The 19,353-nt window shown below is 41.0% G+C and overlaps 1 protein-coding gene across 1 annotated transcript; it reads right to left on the bottom strand.

The window, feature by feature from the left end:
- Positions 1-1,326: 1,326 nt before the first annotated feature.
- On the bottom strand, positions 1,327-3,269 carry LOC149826779 (transcription factor MYB2-like). Its single transcript, XM_090020130.1, has 3 exons — positions 3,080-3,269; positions 2,721-2,850; positions 1,327-2,032 (listed from the first exon to the last, which is right to left on the bottom strand). Exons 1-3 carry the CDS (start codon positions 3,234-3,236, stop codon positions 1,483-1,485), a joined length of 837 nt encoding a protein of 278 aa, XP_089876256.1. The 5' UTR covers positions 3,237-3,269; the 3' UTR covers positions 1,327-1,482.
- Positions 3,270-19,353: the final 16,084 nt, after the last annotated feature.

The raw sequence follows: 19,353 nt of genomic DNA on the forward strand, positions 1-19,353 counted from the left end.
CGGTGTCGGAGCGGATGGCGTCGCGGAGGCGATCGAGGTCGAGGAGGTCGTCAGAGCCGACGGGGAGGTAGGTGGCGTGGAAGCGACTTGCTTCCTGGCGCGCTCGACCGCCTCGTCCGACTCCCAGCCGTAGAGGTGAGTGCGGGAATGGGGGTTGCCGAAACGGCCAGTGAAGAAGGGCAGCATCGCGTCCAGCACCCGCGGGTCCACCGGCGACGTCGCCTGCATGTCCAGGTACAACGGCCGCCCCGCGATCCGCACACCCTTCATCGAGATTCCTTCGCCCTCCTCTGCTGCGTCGGAGTTGGGCGACGACAGTCGCGGCGATCGACATCGTCCGACAGGATCGTCCGGTGAGCCTTACTGCGGCGAGCATGAGGCTCGGTTTCATCGACCAACGGGAGCACGAGGCTCGGTTTAAATCGAACATCAATTTAAATTTTGAACGGGGGAGAGAGGGAAAATTTTGCGCCTTAGGTGGGACGGTTTAAATCGAAAATTAGCGACGGATTTAGCGAGGGAATTTTTCCGTCGCTAATTAGCGACGGAAAAATTCCCTCGCTAAATCCGTCGCTAATTTCCTACAATTTTGCAATGAAAATTTTTTGTCGTCGATCTGTCGATAATTAGCGACGGATTTGAGACGGAATTTATACCGTCGCTAATTTCAAAAATATTTCAAAGATTGGCGATAAATAATGTTCTCTCGTTAAGTCTGTCGCTAATTTGCGACGGAAAAAAACCGTCGCTAATAAAGGTTTTTCTTGTAGTGATATTTTTTTACTAATGAAATTTCTTAAGGACTAACCCAGGTGCAATTAATGATACTCGGACCATGTGGGTCCAACCTTAATAGGTAATAGCTAGGACCTAACTAATGTGGTTAAGGTTCGTGCGAGTGATACCAGCCCAAATAATAATCAAGGAAGACAAACGAAGGATCTGGATCGGACCTCGGTTGCTACATTTGGATCTCGTTCCAACTTTAATTTCGCGAAAATGGAATTCCCTTTTCTTTTTGGAATTTACCGTATCCAATTACAGGTTAGAAATACCCAAACCGATGACCAATCTGAACTTATTGACTCGGCATCAACCCAATTGAGGCCGACCCCCGTTTCCCAGCCGAACCGAATTCCAGCCAAAGTCATAATTACTTGGAAAAAAAAAAAGATGGTTTAGAACTAATTAGGAGGTAAAGCAAAAATGATTGAAGCAATCTCATCCAATAGGGGACTGACACATGGCAGTGCTTCACTTTTTGTTCTTTCATACAAAAAGCATTCAATCCAACAACCCAAAATATCAAACCATACATGTTAATAATTAGTGTAACGAATCATATTATAAAAGAAAAGAAAACCAAGTTTCTTTTTTAAGAAAAAATTATATCTAGAAAATCAAAATTCACAGTTGCACAATATTCCTTTCTTCTTGAGGCAAATATCTTAATCTCTTCCCTTTTGGTGTGTTTGGTATCCGTTAGATGGTGTTGCATAGCTGCTGTTGCGATAACCAAAAGTCGTCTGAACTCCACAAGTTATCGCCAAACTCACCAAAAGTGGGTCCCCAACTGCTCACCTGAGAGAGCAACTCAGGGCACAAGCCATAGGAGCTGGACTGGTTCTCCGAGCAACTCATGATCTGGGTGGCCGGGAAATCCTGAAAGTAGTACTGATCAGCGGGGTCCGAGACGGCTGAGACATGGGTCACAACGGAGTCGGATGGGGTCGCTATGTAATTCTCCGTTACGGGATTCATGACTTGAAACCCCGCGGGCAAGGTTGCAAATTGTCCATCTTGAGTTGATGATGTTGATGTTTGAGGGGTGAATTCTGAATTCTCTGTCTTCTTGGCTGCTCGGATCCGTTCCATGAGCCGCGGCATCCAAAGGTACCGCATCGTATCTTGAAATTGCTTGCTGTTGACGTCGCACTGCAGTTGCTTCGCGTGCTTCAGAACCCTCGTCCGCCAGTAATTCTTTATCTCGTTGTCCGTCCTCCCTGGTAAATGTTGCGCGATTTTCGACCATCTGTAGAATTATGAGAATAATGCAAGGGTCAAATCATGATTACTATGGCTGTCACGGGCTTGAAAGAGAAGGCCCCGCGACGGGACAATTGCAGTGCAGTAGTATAAATTATATATGCATCTTTTTGGAGTCGTGTCTGTTCTACTGAACCTCTTTTCAAGACTGTAAAGATCGTTACGTAGGTTGAAACTCAACAGACAAGGAATTCCACTACCTCAGGCTCAGGACTGTTATTACCAAGTCCGTTAAAAAAAAATGGAAGAAAAATGAAAAAAAATAAAAACCATTATTCTTTTCTCCACAATTACTCGCTGATCAAAAGAATGTGCTAATTGAGCTAATCCTCTTATGCCCATAATGAATAATTTTACTTAATTAACAAATATGGTCAGGGGAGTGGTTGTGAAGGTGCTGAGATGAAGGCTCCAGATCAAAATCCTGCTGGCACACGGTTGTGTCTCTGTAGTTTTTTTTTTATAAAAAAACATATATATAGCTCAGATTGTATCACCGATCACTTATGACGTTTACTATTTCCCTACTTGGAGTTTATTGAACTTTGCCATGTTTCACATGATATTAAACATATATTTTAATTGTAATTAATCATTAAACTTTTCAAAAAAATATAAAAAATACTATTTTTAAAGCCTTCTTCTCTATGCTTTTTAACCTTCTTTTTTTTTACCTGTTGCCCCAACGTGAATGCAGCTCAAGAATGATGAGTTGCTCCTCAGGAGTGATATTTCCCCTTCTAACATCAGGACGCAAGTAATTGAGCCACCTGAGCCTGCAACTTTTGCCTGTTCGCTTCAACCCTGAAATGAAAGATCGATCAACCAAACTGTTAAGAAGTTAATTTGTGGATGGCGCATCCTATTTTAGCTTTTTTGAGATTGTGGAGTTTCTTTTTCTGTGATGTTGTGAACTACTTTTTAAGGGTGCCTTCATGAATCTTTTTGTTTTCGATTCTTCACGTTACTGTAAATCCGGGATGGCAAATTTTATCGCGAAATCGAAGAAGAGAGAGCAGGAAAAGACAAGAACCTGCGCAGCGAGCGAGGGAGTTCCACCGGCCTTCGCCGTGGCTGGCTATGTAGCTCATCAGTATGTGATCTTCCTCCGTGGTCCATGGGCCTCTCCTTAAGTCTGCTTCTTCTTCTTGGCTTTGGGCACTGTTGGGCATCTTGTTGTGTGACTCCATAGCCAAACAGAGAGAAAGAGGAGAAATAGAACCAATCAAAGATGTTGGTTTAGAGAGAGAGAGAGAGAGAGATTTGGGGAGTGAGGAAAGATGCGGGGGAGAGGGTTTTTTATAGAGAGATCTAAAATGAAAAGCATGTGCGACCAACACCTTTCATAGGACAGCGGATCCAAACAAAGATGTGGAGAAAGGAATAGTGCTTTTTACAAAATCCAAAAGGTAGGAAAAGAAAAAGGAAATGGGAATTGGAGTTTGGTAGTTTTTGAGACTTCCACTCTTTGGCTCTTGTGATGAAATATTAAAAACCGATACGTTTTGATGGAGGCTTTGTCCTTCCGTTTCGCTTCTTTTCGTTTTTAACGAGACGGGGAGAAGAGGACAAAGGATGTGGGCAGAAATAAAAACCCCTTGCTTGGGGTAACCGGACGTACGGTATCTTACCGGGTGACGCCGGTTTCCGTCACGTGGTATGCTTCGAAGGCGTGATTGACGTGTCCATACTCACGTCACGCTCTGCTGCTGCTCGCGTGCAAATAAATAACGGGAAGCATGAAAGAATGGTTCAATTAAGATGCCGAAATAACCTGACACCATCTCACCAACGACTTTCATATCCCTTACCGGCTCGTTCTCACCGCTGGTCCAAACTATATTATGATTGGGTTTGACAGTCATGGGTCACATTATTCACCACATAATGGGGGTTAGTGGATGGGAGTTATGTGAATGTCACATTCACGTAACTGCCTTATTCTCTCGTTATATAAAGGGGTTAGGAGGCTATGAAGATAATGAAGTTATTCATAACAAATATCCTGCCAAAACAATTCCACATTCTGATATTGTGGAAGGGCCTTGCTCACCGTCGACCTAAGGCCTGGGCTCATTGTGGGCATCGACCGGATGAAAAGAATGTCGAATTTCCTACACGCAGTTGCGATCCGTGACGAATTCAGGTATGCTTCCTGCATTTTGTTTTACAGGATTTGCCAACATTGGGTTATGGGCCCACTCCACGCATTCAGCTACACATGGTCGTGTAGGGCTTTTCGACATTTTGCGGCCACTATCACTCTTGGGCGACTTAACTCGTCGGTTAACAACGATAGTCACCGTGAGGGCGAATGTCAATGAATTCTCGACAAATTGTCATCATGAGACAGTGTTTTCGGCATACTATTGTCGTGGGGCGACAGCCTTCATCGGCAACTGTTGTCGTGGGGTGACAACCATTCCCACCATCGGTCGGCTCAGGCGGTCCTCATTAAAAAAAAAACACACATCGAATTTTACCTATGGCGGTCAGGCTAAATCGGGTCTATCGTCGCCGGCGACATAAGGTATCCGGGTTTTACACCTGGAGCGTCGCCGGAGACGCGCCGGGGGAGGTTTGCCGAATTGCCAGCGTCCGTCAGACGACACATCAAATCCGGGGATTAAAAACCCCCCTTCTCTGTCTTTTATTCGGCCATGGGGTTGCAGAGCCGACTGCCATCGTTGGGAAATCGGGATGATCGCCGTGGGGCGATATGCTGGAAGGAGCGGTCATTGGGTCATCGTGTCGGCGAAGTCCCTTGACCGCCTAAGCCGTCGCTTGAGATCCCCTGCGCAGTCGGGTTGCAGGTTGGTCGGCCTATGTCGAGGTCACCGGAGATGTTGTCGAGGTTGAGAACGCCGGATGGCCGGCGTGTGGGGTTTGAAAACCCCCTTTTTCTTTGCCCTGCTCCTTCATCCATCGGGCAGCCAGTGGAGTCGTCGTCACCAGGGCATTTGCGTGAGATTCCAGCCGGTGTCGGCAATCGAACGTCGTCGTGGGGCGACGTCGGTCGTCGATGGATGGGCGATGTTGTGGGTCGCTGGGGGATATTAGAGCATCCAAAAATGGTTGTCGTCGCCATCTGGATCAGCCGGTGTCGGGGCTGTCCCCAGATCGGACGATCACCGTTGGGCGACGTCAGTCATCGGTGGGGTGACGTAGGTCACCGACAGGCGGCATCGGTCGCCATTTGGCGATGTGAGTCACCGTGGAGCTGAAAAGGGCAGAAACCCTTTCGGTTTCCCTGAAAATGCAAACAGAAACCCTCGGGTTTCTATTTCATTTTAACAGGGGTGCCAGATCGGGTCCGACGAGATGATCCGGTGATAGGCCCGATCCAAACCCATTTTGGGTGGATCGGGTCTGCCGTTTATTCTTGGATCAGACCCGGGCCCATAAAGTTTCGGGTCTGGGTCTGATCTGGAAAGATTCAGGTCCATCTCAGATCGTGTTGGGCCCAGGTCCAGTTAGGATCGGGTCTGACCCGGGTCCATTATGAGTCGGGTCCGATCCGAATCCGTTTCGGACCGGGTTTAACCCAAGTCCTTTTCAGACCGGGTCCGACCCGTATCAAGTATGGGTCAGGTCAGACTCGGATCCCATTTAAACCGGGTCAGATCCATGTTAAGCAGGATTCAAACACTATTTGGACTGAACCGGATCAGGAACCTGATCCGACCTTTTTCGGGACCGGTTCGAAGCCATTTTTGACCGATTCCTTTCAGTTTTTTACCGGTTCTGAGATGCTAAGACCTTGTTTTCAAGAATCTATTAAGATACAGGGATTTTGGCATACGGTTATAGGGTTTTATGAACTTTTGTTTATATTTAGTATAGGTTCATAAGGTTTAGAACCGGTTTGGACCTTTTGATGACCGATTTAGAGTGGTTTCAGACTGATTCATGATGTTTTCGGATCGGTTCCTACTTGAGGACCCTGGGTTTTACCCATATGAGCATGTTTTTGTTATTTTTCATGCTTTATAATGTGTATAATGTATGTCTTATGCATGTTAATTCATGTATTTTGTGTTGGTTAAGTTGTGCATAATGATTTTAAGCATGAATTGTAACTAAATTCATGACAATTAGTTTATGTATATTAGTTGAAGCATGAACTTATATTATGTCATGAATATACATGCATTAAAATGTGTGCATGGGCGTACTCCATAATACGAATAGAATTTTTGGTAAAAGATTTTGATTGACCGATTCATGTAATCACCAAAGTGATCTGAGTCATGTTAATTAAGGATTCTTTAGACCGTATTAAGATTTGTTATTATGATTGTGTGTAAATTTATGAAACATCGATGCTACCCAAAGATAGGTCGTTGTGTTCCAAATTTACACAAGGTGTGATAGTAGATGTGTATTTCAGCCCATGAAGCATGTTCATACCCAAAGGTACAGTACTGAATTGCCTCTGGTTACATGATCTGCTAGTTTCACCAACTGAAGTCAATTCCTAGATAATTGAAGAGACTGAGCAACTATGAGTATTATCATTTTCACCAAAGTGGAACGATAATGACTCAACTGTGCTTGTCTCAGAAAAAGTGAATAATAAGGGGTCTCATATTTACCTTTTCAATATGAATCTCGTATAGAGTGATTTATCTTCCACTCATACGAAGAATAGAACAACCGTTTTGAAGGTTGTCTGTGAGAAGTGAGAGCGCTCAAAATGATGTCTATGAGAAGTGGGAGTATTCGAATATCTTAGCTTATTGCTTTTGCAATTGTGAGTGACTCAGAATATTCGAGGTGTTATTTCTCACTGCAGGATAGTGAAGAAATTTCTGAAATTTATTGGGACAAAATTTATTGATTTTATACGAGAATTTATCTCAGGTCATTTGGATAAGAAGTTTCATTATGGATCTTGGGATTGTGAACTCTATTGAGAGACCACTAAAGATCTTTTATGATAATAAAGCAGTCGTGTCATTTTCAAATAACAAGAGCTCAACATCGTGTCGACACATGAAGTTAAAATATTTTGTTGTTAAAGAAATGACTGAGAATCATACGGTATGTATTGATACAATTGGGACAAAGGAAATGACTGTGGATCCCCTTACTAAAGGGCTAGCACCAGGATTGTATTCCCAACATGTAAAGGGGATGGGTCTTTTTTATTCCTTCTGATGTATGACAATATATTATGCGATTACATTTTGTTTATGTTTTTTTGTTCTCTAAGGTTGTGTGTTATTGTTGATTTTGTATAAAGAATCTCTCATATGGGTTAGAGAGAATAACAGAATAACAATATTAAAGGACCAATAGAATAGGTGAGAGACCAACCTATTCATAAAGGTAATTTTCTACATGCCTAAGCACTGAAGGTGAATTGTAGTGTAGTACATGAGAATATGACATTTCATAAAGAAGTGTTCATATCCATGACTCATATGATTCATCCTTGTGATAAAGGGTGGCATGTCAACTCACATGAATAATTAAATCGAGATAACACTATACACCTCGATTTAGTACATTTTTGGTGTCAATGGGTCAAACGAAAGAATGTTGGACATTATGGGTTAAGGGTTCAACCCACAGTGTGACCCAGTTTGACAACCATTAGTGGGTCACATTCGTGGCCACATAATGGGGTTAGTGGGTGGGAGTTACATGAATGTGGAGAGAACACATTCACGTAACTGCCTTATTCTCCCATTATATAAAGGGGTTAGGAGGCTATGAAGATAATAAGTTATTCATAACAATTATCCTGCCAAAACAATTCCGCATTCTGGTATTGTGGAAGGGTCCTGCTCACCGTCGACCTAAGGCCTGGGTTCATTGTGGGCGTCGACCGACTGAGGAGAATGTTGAATTTCTTACACGCAGTTGCGATCTATGGCGAATTCAGGTACGCTTCCTGCATTTTGTTTCACAGGATTTGCCAACATAATGTTGTTCTGTATCGTTTGACCAACGATTCAGGTGTATCGGCTGATACCATTACTCAAGTGTATTGTCCTGAATCTGCCAAAAAATAATTAAAAAATATTACATGTCTATCAGAACGTGACACATTAAAATCATTAAAGTAATATTAAAATAATATTAAACATTTAATTTTAAGTGTTTTTTATATTCAGTACACTGGCCATGCACCCAAACTGTTATGAGAAAAAAAAAGAAAAAAATGTCTTACCAAAACTTTGGAACAATGTTTGCTACTCTCGAACGCTCTATGATTTTTTTTTCCGTTTTCTTTTACACATAGCCGGCATTTGCATCATGTTTTCTTGATGTTTATGTCAGAATTTCATTGGATTAAAAAAACAATGGCTTATAATATGTTGAATTTTTAACCTTCAAAAAATTGTATTTTTATGTTGAACAAAATATAATTCAAGAGTCGATTCCTACTATTTAGACAATACCGAGCACATTCATGAAGTCAGATTTGGTTAAAATGAATTCCCCTATTCTGTTGTTTGATTGAACGGACAACCTAGACAAGTATACTGTTGTCTGGACACTGTTGGACAGGTACAGACCTGTCTTGTTCAGGACTGTTACAATCAATTTATGTCCAACTTTAACAAACAAGGACGCGATTGGCCATCGTATCCCACGTTTTATGTATTTAGCATGGATCACTTGGACACATCTTTTAGCAACCTTTAATATGGGCCAAGGCAGATCTTTTTTTTTTTTTTGAGGGGTGGGGGTGGGGTGGTGTTTGAAGAGGTAGAGTGAGTGATAAGCCAAATGTAGTTGGGACATGGGATAAGGCTTGATGTTGATGATGATGATATATATGTATATATATATATAGTTTGATTTATGGTTAAAATATTGTGAATGGCATGTTAATTGATTTGTTTAGCCATGAAACAATTATTAGTGGATTCCTTCACATATGTCGTACGGTTGGATAAGTTGGTCTCCACCCACCCCTCGAACTCGGGCTCCCATTATTTTAAAGATTCACAAATTATTGGGGGGCATTGTTCTAGCGTCTGTCTAATTAATTAGTACTGTGTTTCATACCTGAGCCATGGGGTTGGACTCGGTTAGGTCCGTTAGGTTAGGTAGGTTAACTTAGTCAAGACAATGTTCCGTTTTGTTGGGTTCTGACAGAGTTCAGGAGAAAATTTATTTCTCACAAATTATTGAGGGCTTGTTTTTGGGCCCGTAAAAAACTCCTTCAAACTCGTGAAATAAGCTTGGCAACCCAAACATCAGCTTGGTTCAGCTCATATATATATATATATATATATATATATATATATATATATATATATATAGTTGAAGCGTTTCTCTTGCAAATAATAAATAATGTAATTATTTTGTAAAATAAACTAGTTTGAGCTTCAATCAAAAGCTTTAGAGTGTAAATTTTTATTATTTTTAATTAAAAACAATTTATAAACGAGCCAGCACTTGAACTCGGGTTGGCTTGCTAAAAAAAAGTTTAAAACACCCTCTGATTGATTCATTCGGCTCGTTTACTTGAAACATTTTTACACCGTCTCATTTAGCCATCACACAGAAATGAGTGGGCCCACATCAACGCTTCTTTAGTAATTTTGGGTGTCATTTTGAATCATTCAAGTGGCAAAATAAACATGGGTAATAATTAGGGGTCACGTGCCGTCTAGTCTATGCCTTTTGTTTTCTTCCTCTGGTCACGTGTCCATTGGATATAACAACACAAACTACAAGCGCCCCCAAGCGTGGGTGGAACCTTCGAACACCGACCGGCTCAGTTTTCCGGCCACTCACCTGCCGCTGATGGCACTTTCCGGTTAGTGATTGTGGAGACTGCAGGGCTGTCATCGGATACAGCCCCCATCCCAAACGTTGTTAGTATCGGTATCGGCCCTGTATAGTTTGGCTAACGATTCAGACGAATCAGCCGATACGGATACTCAAGTGAATCGTTCTGAATCAGCCAAAAAATAATTAAAAAAATATTATGTATCAATCAGAAGAACGTGATACATGTTATTAAAAATAATAATAAAAAATAATTTCAAGTATTTTATATTTATTTAAAAATAGCCCATTCAACGGTGAAGCATATCGATTTTCTGTCGATACTATGCGGCTGATACAGACTTATCGATACCGATAACATTGGCCCCATCCCTCTAAAAAATTTCTATGAATATACCCGTACGCTAGCTAGTGGGGTTTGATCTGAGGTCTTCTGCTCAACACCTTCATTACCTCGTCGCTGGCCACTCGAACGACTCCTGCAGGATCTTGGATGGGTAGGATTATAACACATCAAGGTGAGAATGTGAACTAATCCTAGCCGCTAGTTGGACGGCTTAATGATTGAATGGAAGATAGATCCCATCGCGTGTACCGTTGAGGGTTTGAATGTAGGATGGATCCCATCATGTGTCAGATAATGCCAATTTAATCTCCCCATCCCTCCACAAAATGGGACTCCGTAGAACTTAGGTTCGAGCACAAATAATGCATCACGAGATAGCAAAAGTACCATATGTAACAACCATGTTGGGTTCCTGAAATTTTATGTTAGACCGGGTCTGGGTCTGACCGCATTCTGGGATCGAGATCCATGTGTTTCATGATTTAAAGAGTGAAAATTTAAAATTTCATCGAGTCTGGTTTGTGCTATGTGTTTCCATACCGGAGTTGCCGCCTATCTTAGGTTATATCGGATCCAAAAGCTGGTTCCAGCATTTGAAACTCAAGGCCAGAACCGTGTCCGAATCCCCTGTGTCAGGTGCAGGTCCGACCCGTTGAAAACCCTAAGCCCTCCTTCTGAGCCTGCAACACCACCTCGTCTACAGCCGATTAATTTTCCGGTGAGACACCGGCCGAAGTTGGAATTTTCCGGCACCATGAGGATGGAGAGTATGAAAACAAAGGGTAGGGTTCCGGCTTTTTGGAAAAAGAAAAAAAGCCGTATCTATGGGGTCCATCGGATCATGTGGGCGGTGTGCCGAGAGGGCCCGTTTTTCTCTTTCAAAATATTTTTTTCAAGATGCCCTATGAAACGTCTTTGACCCAAAAAAAAAATTTGTATGGTTGGGTAGAAAAACACTGCGTTGATGACTTGCTGACTAACCAGATCTTTGACTTTTCAAATGGCTCAAGACCAATCCACCCTTTTGCTGTGGCAGCATATTATCTCAATCCCACAACCCCTAATATAGGCTGGACTTGCTTGTGTTTGGGTCTGGGTTTGGTCCATTTGAGTTTGGAGTCTAGTAAGGGAACTTGGGTTTACTCTTATAAATTAAAGAGATCTTACATAAACCATGGATGAGTCCAAATTTATAATTTTGGTCCCGACAAGTAGGGATATTGATACTGGGTCGAGCTCCAATCGGGTCTAAAATATACCTCAATACGTAGTGGCAATCTGTCTGAGAGACATGCCATTTTCAGTGCGTATCCCTGTTGACACAAGTGGACATGCTTAAACACACTGGCACGTATAACCATTATTTTAATATTTTTAATAATATTTTGATATGGTTCGATTTGATCCGGATCGATCTAAAACCCATTCGATTCAAAGCAGATGGCAGGTGGAACCCACCTCGGGGTGTCCCTGCCTTTTTCTAGCTCAGTCTAAATCTGAATGTCCTAAAAAAGTAGAGTAGGATAAACTTAACCTGGGTCTATTTCTGGAGATCCTTAAATGTTAAGAATAGGGAAAAGGCTTGTCTATTTGGGAGGCCAAGACTTTAGACATAGACAAGTCAAAATTAGGATCCAAATGATCTTAACTAGAATTGACGTTGGTCGATTCAGGATTATCTCGATTTTTTTTATTGATTAAAAAAAAAATTCCATGTCTTCATGTCCAATTTTTTACAAAAAAAAAAACAAACAAACAAACTTGCGAGTCAAACCCGTGTCATGTATCCTTGGATCAACGTATCTTTGTGACATAGGTGCCAGTTGAAATTTTAACAAGCCCTAGCTACCAAGGTTGGGTGGTGCAAAAATTTCCCTACATCATGAGTTCATTCCTCCGGGATAGTGTTTCTAGTTTTGTAAGGCAAAGATGGGAGTACTGAAAGGCCTGCATTAAAGCCAGCTGCTGGGAACACATTGTTCCTGATTGCGGCAGAGGAAAACCAGGCTTTCCTTTGGTGTAGTTAAAAAAAAAAATAGTTAAATTTTTTTTTTAAAGATAACGGTAGCTGGTCCAAGTTAAATCCTGTCTTCATCCGATCCTGGTCAATAGGGATGGTAGTGGACCGAGGTGGGGGTGGGGAACAAGTTCTCTACTCCTGCCATGTCTCAAAATCCTGCCCTCCATCCTGGCCTCCATCCCCACACAGGTTTTGATTTTAACCACCATCCCTGCCTCCATTCCCGTTTCATGTCTTTCATCCTCGGTCCAAACGGGGCAAGGCGGGCAGAGAACCATTTTTTCTCGGTTCATTGCCATCCTTAAAGAAGAATTGGGGATGGGGTGGGGAAAAACAAGGATCGAGATGGGGGGATGGGTCGGGGTGGGAGAAAGCGTAAGTCTATCCTCACACAGGTTTTGATTTTAACCTCCATCCCGGCCCGTTTCATGTCCTTTATCTCTGGTCCAAACGGGGCGAGGCGGGGCTGGCGCCCGTTTTCCCCAAGTCCGTTGTAATCTCTTCCGGTCAATACCCTAATTCTTGAGGTGTATTTGGGTAAGTCTATCCTCACACAGGTTTTGATTTTAACCTCCATCCCCGTTTCATGTCCTTTATCTCTGGTCCAAACGGGGCGAGGCGGGGCTGGCGCCCGTTTTCCCCAAGTCCATTGTAATCTCTTCCGGTCAATACCCTAATTCTTGAGGTGTATTTGGGTATTTTGAATTTTAAAAAATTGTGGGTGAAAAAAGGTGGAGGGGAATTTTTTGGGGTTGCTTGCATAGCCTCCAAAGTGAGTGACGATAGTGACTAGCACAATGCTCCCCCCCTTCTTATCCCTTGACTGGTATGTTCCTTCTTAGGGGAATTGGAAAACCACAGTCTAAAGTCTAAAAACTAGGGTTTTGATGATTAAACTAATGGTGGTGTTTGGTCTTTTGATTGCATAAAGTTGAACTTGAGTATGTTGATTTGTAACTCATTACAAGTATGCGATATTTTTTTATTAGGGCATGTTGAATAATTTTGAGTACTGTTCCACAATTTGTATTGCGTGTGTTTGTATGGCAAATTCTACACCTTTCTTGTCCCCAATGTCCTTTTGCCTCTTTGCTAGTTCCGTGTTAGTTTTTGATTGTATGTGTCAAAATAGGAACTTGTTCGGGTCCAATGCCTCATAGAGACAGTATGGTTATGTCCCCTAGATCCTTCTTCCTCTTTCTCTTTTGGAGAACACGTGTTTTTGCATGAATGCATGCTTTCACGTGCTCATGCAAAAGACCTATGTCACAAAGATACAGGTGTGCCCTATAAATTTTGTATTATTCTTTATAATTTTTTTGACATTTTTACATATAAACCTTATTTATTATTAAAATTTTATCAAATTTCTCTCAGTAATTAAATGTGATGTGCACCATAGTCACAAATCATGTTTTCGAGAAAATTTTATTGAGGAAAAAGTGAGTGTTTTTAAGGACAGTCTATGAAAAATATCGTTGTGTACAAATATAATACATATAATACAGAAAACTAGGCAAACAGTGTTTTTTATCATGTTAATATGGGGTTAAAGACAATATTTTTCATATGGGTAAATATTGGCTACTAATGAAGGTACGGAACTAATGAGTTAGAAATCATAGTTGCAAGTTGTATCACCAAATCTAACCACACAGATGTGCTCAGCATGATTTTTTTTTAAGAATCAAGACTTGGATCGTGCTTTTCTGTTGTAAAAAATGTGATCTTTTGAGTTATGAAATTTTGACACATTGTGGGCAGTTGATTTTTGGACCCCTTTAAAAACCTAATTACTTGTCATAATCACATGATTCAAAACAAGTTCTGCACTAAACAAACCATGTAGATCACATCCGTAATATTTGATCTACAAAAAGTCAGAAATTTTTGAAGAAAAAAGTGATTTTCTACAAATTGGTTTGGTACCTTCATTAGTAGCCAATATTTACCCTTTTAATATTATCATGTTTTGCTCAGTATAATATCAGCATTTTAAAGTATCACCATCTTAGTGTGATGTTTTTGAAAATTGGCAATATTCTGTCTATGGTGTGCACCTGCCTCATCAGAACAAATTAAGAATGGTATGTTCATGTGTCAGCTTGGTAGGTGAAAATTCACGTGAATTAGATCTCACAGGTCGATGCCAATAACTACGGATCAGGTGCAATCACATTGGACCCAACAGAAGATGGAGAGTAGTCAGGTGCAGCGGCACACTCAAAGTGTGCAATGTGATTACACCTGATCCGCCCTTAGCGGCGATCGGTAGCCACATATTTTTTATACTGACATACCCTTTCTGGGCATAAGATGTCAATTTATCTCTCTGATCTATGACAACAATGGCCCCTCCCTTGTGTTGATAGACGACTAGTACCAATTTCCATTGCTTCTCTTGTTGTTCTAACTATTAATATATAGAGACATTGGTTCTGATGATGATGATGATGATGATGATGATGATGATGATGGCAGCCGGCCGTGTGAGTTAAAGAGAACATTTGAAAACTAGATATTAGAAATTCAGATCAACTTGTCCTGCTGTAGTTGGACTCTATTATGGTTTAGGTTGGACCTTGACAAGGACAAGTTTATATATGCTTGAAAGTAAGATATGTAAATTGGTAAAATACACTTGTCTTGGAAATTTTCTTGGTGCTAAACAATAAATTTTAGTTGACTCTGATCCAAATTCATATAATATGAAGTAATGAAAAAAAGTCATTTTACTTTGGTTTTTGCAGTGTAAAATTTAGGGTTCTCTTGTTATATACATACATGTTTATTTGGATCCTACTTGACTTTTTATGTGCTTGGAAAATTTTCAACGTTGATTATCTTGCTGAAGTTGGTGCAATTTGGCGCTTTCCGGCGCAGGAGTCGCCTAGAGTAACTTTCTCATAGTCAATGCTTGCGATTTTGTGCTTAGAAAGCAATTGAATTTAAGATCAAATTTTTAAGGACTTTGGAGCTTAGTCACACTAGCACTAAACCGGCAAGGAGGTTAGATTAATTCTCTCTATCTGACCTAGATTCACCTGATTTCTGCAGTTGATTGGATAATTGATGAGATATGGATGTAGGTCTGGTTTAGGTATTGGCCGATTGCGGAGATGTAACATCGATCAGATCTTGACCCGCTTTGCACATCTTCATTTTGTATTAAGTATGGCTCTGCGGGTTTTAATTGTATAAGTGCTACCTCTTATTCATTATACCGGATCTGAACTCAGATCCAGATGAGTATTGCTGGATCAAGAACAACTGAGTCCAAGTCCCAGTCTACATTGGTTTCAGTCAACTTGATGCAATCATTGATACTGTAGGCTGTTCAGTTTGTCTTATTATCATATAATCATTTTTAGAGCGATGCAAACATGTTAAATGAAATATGCTAAATGAGCTGTTGGGGTTTTTCTGATTATTTCTAATTCTGATCACAGACCTACTTATTTGATTTGATAGGAATCTGGCATTCAATTCACACACATGGTTGGCTTTTTATAAGTTGCGAAAAATCAAAGGTCCAAAATCTTTATAAATATTTGAGGCTCCAAATATCATTTTTTCATCGAAAACACATTATCAGGGTGCAGGGTGTTGATTCCTAATAAACCGACCATGATGAACACATTTATAAGGTTGGATTCACGAAAAAATACCAAAAATAACTGAAAAAACTCATTTATCATTTTTGCATCACTTTGCATTTTCATCCATCTCTCTCTCTCTCTCTCTCTCTCTATATATATATATATATATAGAGAGAGAGAGAGAGAGAGAGAGAGAGAGAAAATACGACGGTTTTGTACGATGGTACCTTACAGTGATACACACTTTGTTTGCACACCAAATGGTAAATTTAACATAGTTTATTTAGTATAATAAAAGGTTTTATCAAGTTAAATACACCATCCGCTCACAATGCATGAAAATAAGGGTGGTGGTTTAAAAGTATTATAAACTTCATATTTGAGTCAACTTTAACACATGAAAATAATAAGTAAAATATGCTAAGCGTGATCCAATGGTTAGATTTTGCTTTTGGACATTAGATCTACCCAAATCAAGTGTATACACAGTAAACTATGGTGGTACAGTACCACCTCAGAAGCACCCACACACACACACATATATATATAAACTAAAATGCCTGAACTGGGGTGTTGAAGGTTTTCTGGCACTTATTTTGCAAATTCAGTACGGTCATTTGCTAGGAACGGATACCTAGATCATGTTTTTATATGAGAAAAGACAATTTTTTGAACTATGAATATTTTTAATAATTTTGGGTCATTGAAATTTGACAATCCAAGAGCAGATTCCATATGGTTAGTATTATTACAAAAAAAAAGGACAGAAAACCTCTTGAAAAGTCCAGTTTACATATTTGGTTTGCATATTCCATTTGTTTGTGTGTGTATGTGCGCGTGTGTGTGCAGGATAAAGGTGCACACACTACAAACGGTTGTATTTACAACCAGCTTAGCAAAGCCTTTTCTTTATTTTTTGTTAAATCTAACTTTGTGAATGTGATTTACATGCTCATTTTAGTAAGACTCTGGTTATGAATTACTTATATCTAAACTGAATAGGGTTTTCTGGGAAGGGTGGTGTGTTCTCCCCGGAAGAGGGCCGTTATCTACATCGCGTGTTGGGGGGGGGGGGGGCTCAATGAGCATCATGTATGTAAGCACATGGGGCTCATATCCCCATGTTTGTCAGCATCAGTTAGCGTCAGAGTCTTATGCGGTTGCAAAGACTTAAGTACCCTTTTTTGCTATTCTCGCCATGAAACGATGGTATGAAAAAATGACAAAAATGTCATTCATTTAAAAAAAGAAAAACGATCGTTCAAAAAAAGGACAAAAATATCCTTTATCCAGAAAGTCGAGGATGATGTTAACTCTTCAAAATCCAAACAGCGAAACAAACCTGAAACACTCTCTCTTTCTTTTTCATTTGAACTTTTCGTCGTCATCTTCTTCTTCCTTCTCCGTGAAACACTGTATTAAGAGAGGCAAAGAGTTGACAATCCGATGGTGATCGTCGTTCTCTTTCTGCTAGCAGTGGCTGGAATGCTGCCCTCGTCCAGTGGGCAATCGACTGCGGCGGCCCCTCCGCCGCCTTCGAGTGACACCTACAACAGAATCTTCCTCTAGAACACCTACAACGGAGTCTTTCAAAGTACAATCTGTCTACTTCTACGTCGACAATACTTCCGATCAGGGCTATGCCTTTCAGGCCACCCTGACATTGCTCAACACACACATTTACACCCTTAAGTCTTGGCAGAAATTCATCGAGTTCTGACACTGCGAGGTCCTCATCTCGACCTCCGGCGCCATGTTCTCTGACAGGACCCACCTCTCCGCCAAATCAATAGCAAATCGCTATATCGAGTAGCGATTTACGAAAATCGCGTAACAAAAATAAATGGGAAATCACTATGCGATTTTTGTAAATCGCTAAATCGCATAGCGAAAAAAATAGAAAATCACTAAATCGAGTAGCGATTTACGAAAATTGCATAATGAAAAAAATAAAAAATCGCTAATCTGAGTAGCGATTTATGAAAATCGCGTAGCAAAAAAAAAATAGAAAATCACGGGAAAGGGTGTTACGAAAACCTCAAGCAAGAAACAACCGAAGGAAACATATGAGTGTCACGATCAAACAAAACACTTTATTGTTCTTTTTTGACAGTTACAAGAGGGAAAGAAAAGAAAGAATTTATACAAGGCCCCCAAAAAATTTCGACAGTTACCCACGCCAGGGGGAGCCCCCAGACCCCCCTCCTGTAAGGGCAAAAGTTCTGAATCAAGCTTCATAACTCATCAAGTTGAACCATGCTACAGTATAGGATCGTCTGCTGGATGTGCACAAAGGCAGTGTGCAGGTCAGTCGATGCTTGATGGAGCAATGTAGGATCGTCTACTGGATGTGCACAGAGGCAGAAAGAGAAGGGAGAGAGTGAGAGAGGGTTGATGTTCATGGCCTTCTTCGGGGGGATTCCTTTCTCGGATAATCCTGTAGTGCAGGGATTGGATCTTAAATAACCATCTTCGGGGTACTTAAGTCTTTGCAACCGTTCCTTTTTTAGAGTCGTCATTTTTATGGCACCAATGGAGGAAAGTGTACTTAAGTCTTTGCAACCGCACCGGACTCTAACGCTAACTGATGCTGACAAACATGGGGATACGAGCCGCATGTGCTTACATACATGGCACTCATTGGGACCCCAAACATGCAATGTAGCTAACGACCGTCTTCGAGGGGGGGGGGACATATAACCTGCTTCGGGTTTTCTAGGGATGCAAAAATCTATGGTCTTAAGCTTTCTCTGTCTAAAGGAAAAAGAAAAAAAATAGATGATCTCAAATGCACCAAAATTTTCAACTTAAAAAATGTTTTAGCGGTTCAAAAACATGATTGAATGATAGGTTTTCACTAAATCGATCATGTTGTAACATTTCTATGAGGTTAGATTGAGTTAATTAAGCAACTTGCATTGTGACATCCCAATTAGATTATGAACACAATTGTACCTACAACTTAATCATGTTGTTATGTGCCCTATGGGAGAGAGGGAGAGAGAGAAGGTATTTGGTTGATAATCATGCCTCAAATTTCAGTCCCAAGGAGGGTTGGCGTAGGGTGGGGCCTTGACTGTTAGACGGGCAGTCAAGATTTGATTCTCATGGGGCGTCACTTCTATGTGCAAGCCAACTCGTAATATAGGCCTCGGGAGCAAGGGTCTAAGCCTCAGAGTTTTAGGCTGCTGGTATGACGACCGCAAGTATGGCAGGCTGAGACAGCGCAAGCAGGTCTTTGTGCCCGGTGCTATTTTTTCGGGTTATGAATCCAAAAAAAATGCCCCCAATTCCAAGTAACTGTGGTTCTCTATGGCTGAAAGGGAATATATTGTCATTGGATTTGTGTGCCGGTGGGAATTAATATATCGGAGGGAATTGATTTTGTATGTGTTATAGGGGCTTGTTCCTAGCTATTTTCAAATTTAAAAAAAAATACCAACTTTGATAATTCCAGTGAGTTTGTGGAAGGCTAATCGTACGAGCCTACTTTATCCCCCTCTAACCATAGGGAACATGGTTGCATATATGGACAAGGATGGTTGTATGGCACCGGTCCTCATTTTCTTGGACACCTAATACTACCAATA

Source organism: Nuphar pumila, chromosome 10 (genome assembly GCF_984573655.1).
Source record: "Nuphar pumila chromosome 10, dmNupPumi1.hap1.1, whole genome shotgun sequence".
Lineage (NCBI taxonomy): Eukaryota > Viridiplantae > Streptophyta > Magnoliopsida > Nymphaeales > Nymphaeaceae > Nuphar > Nuphar pumila.

Bases quoted from the DNA above. Each gene is read 5' to 3' on its own strand.
- LOC149826779 (XM_090020130.1), bottom strand. From the start codon at position 3,236: ATGGAGTCACACAACAAGATGCCCAACAGTGCCCAAAGCCAAGAAGAA. The intron at 2,851-3,079 runs GTTCTTGTCTTT...CTTTCATTTCAG, and splicing joins CTCCCTCGCTCGCTGCGCAG to GGTTGAAGCGAACAGGCAAA. The intron at 2,033-2,720 runs GTAAAAAAAAAG...ATAATTCTACAG, and splicing joins CATTCACGTTGGGGCAACAG to ATGGTCGAAAATCGCGCAAC.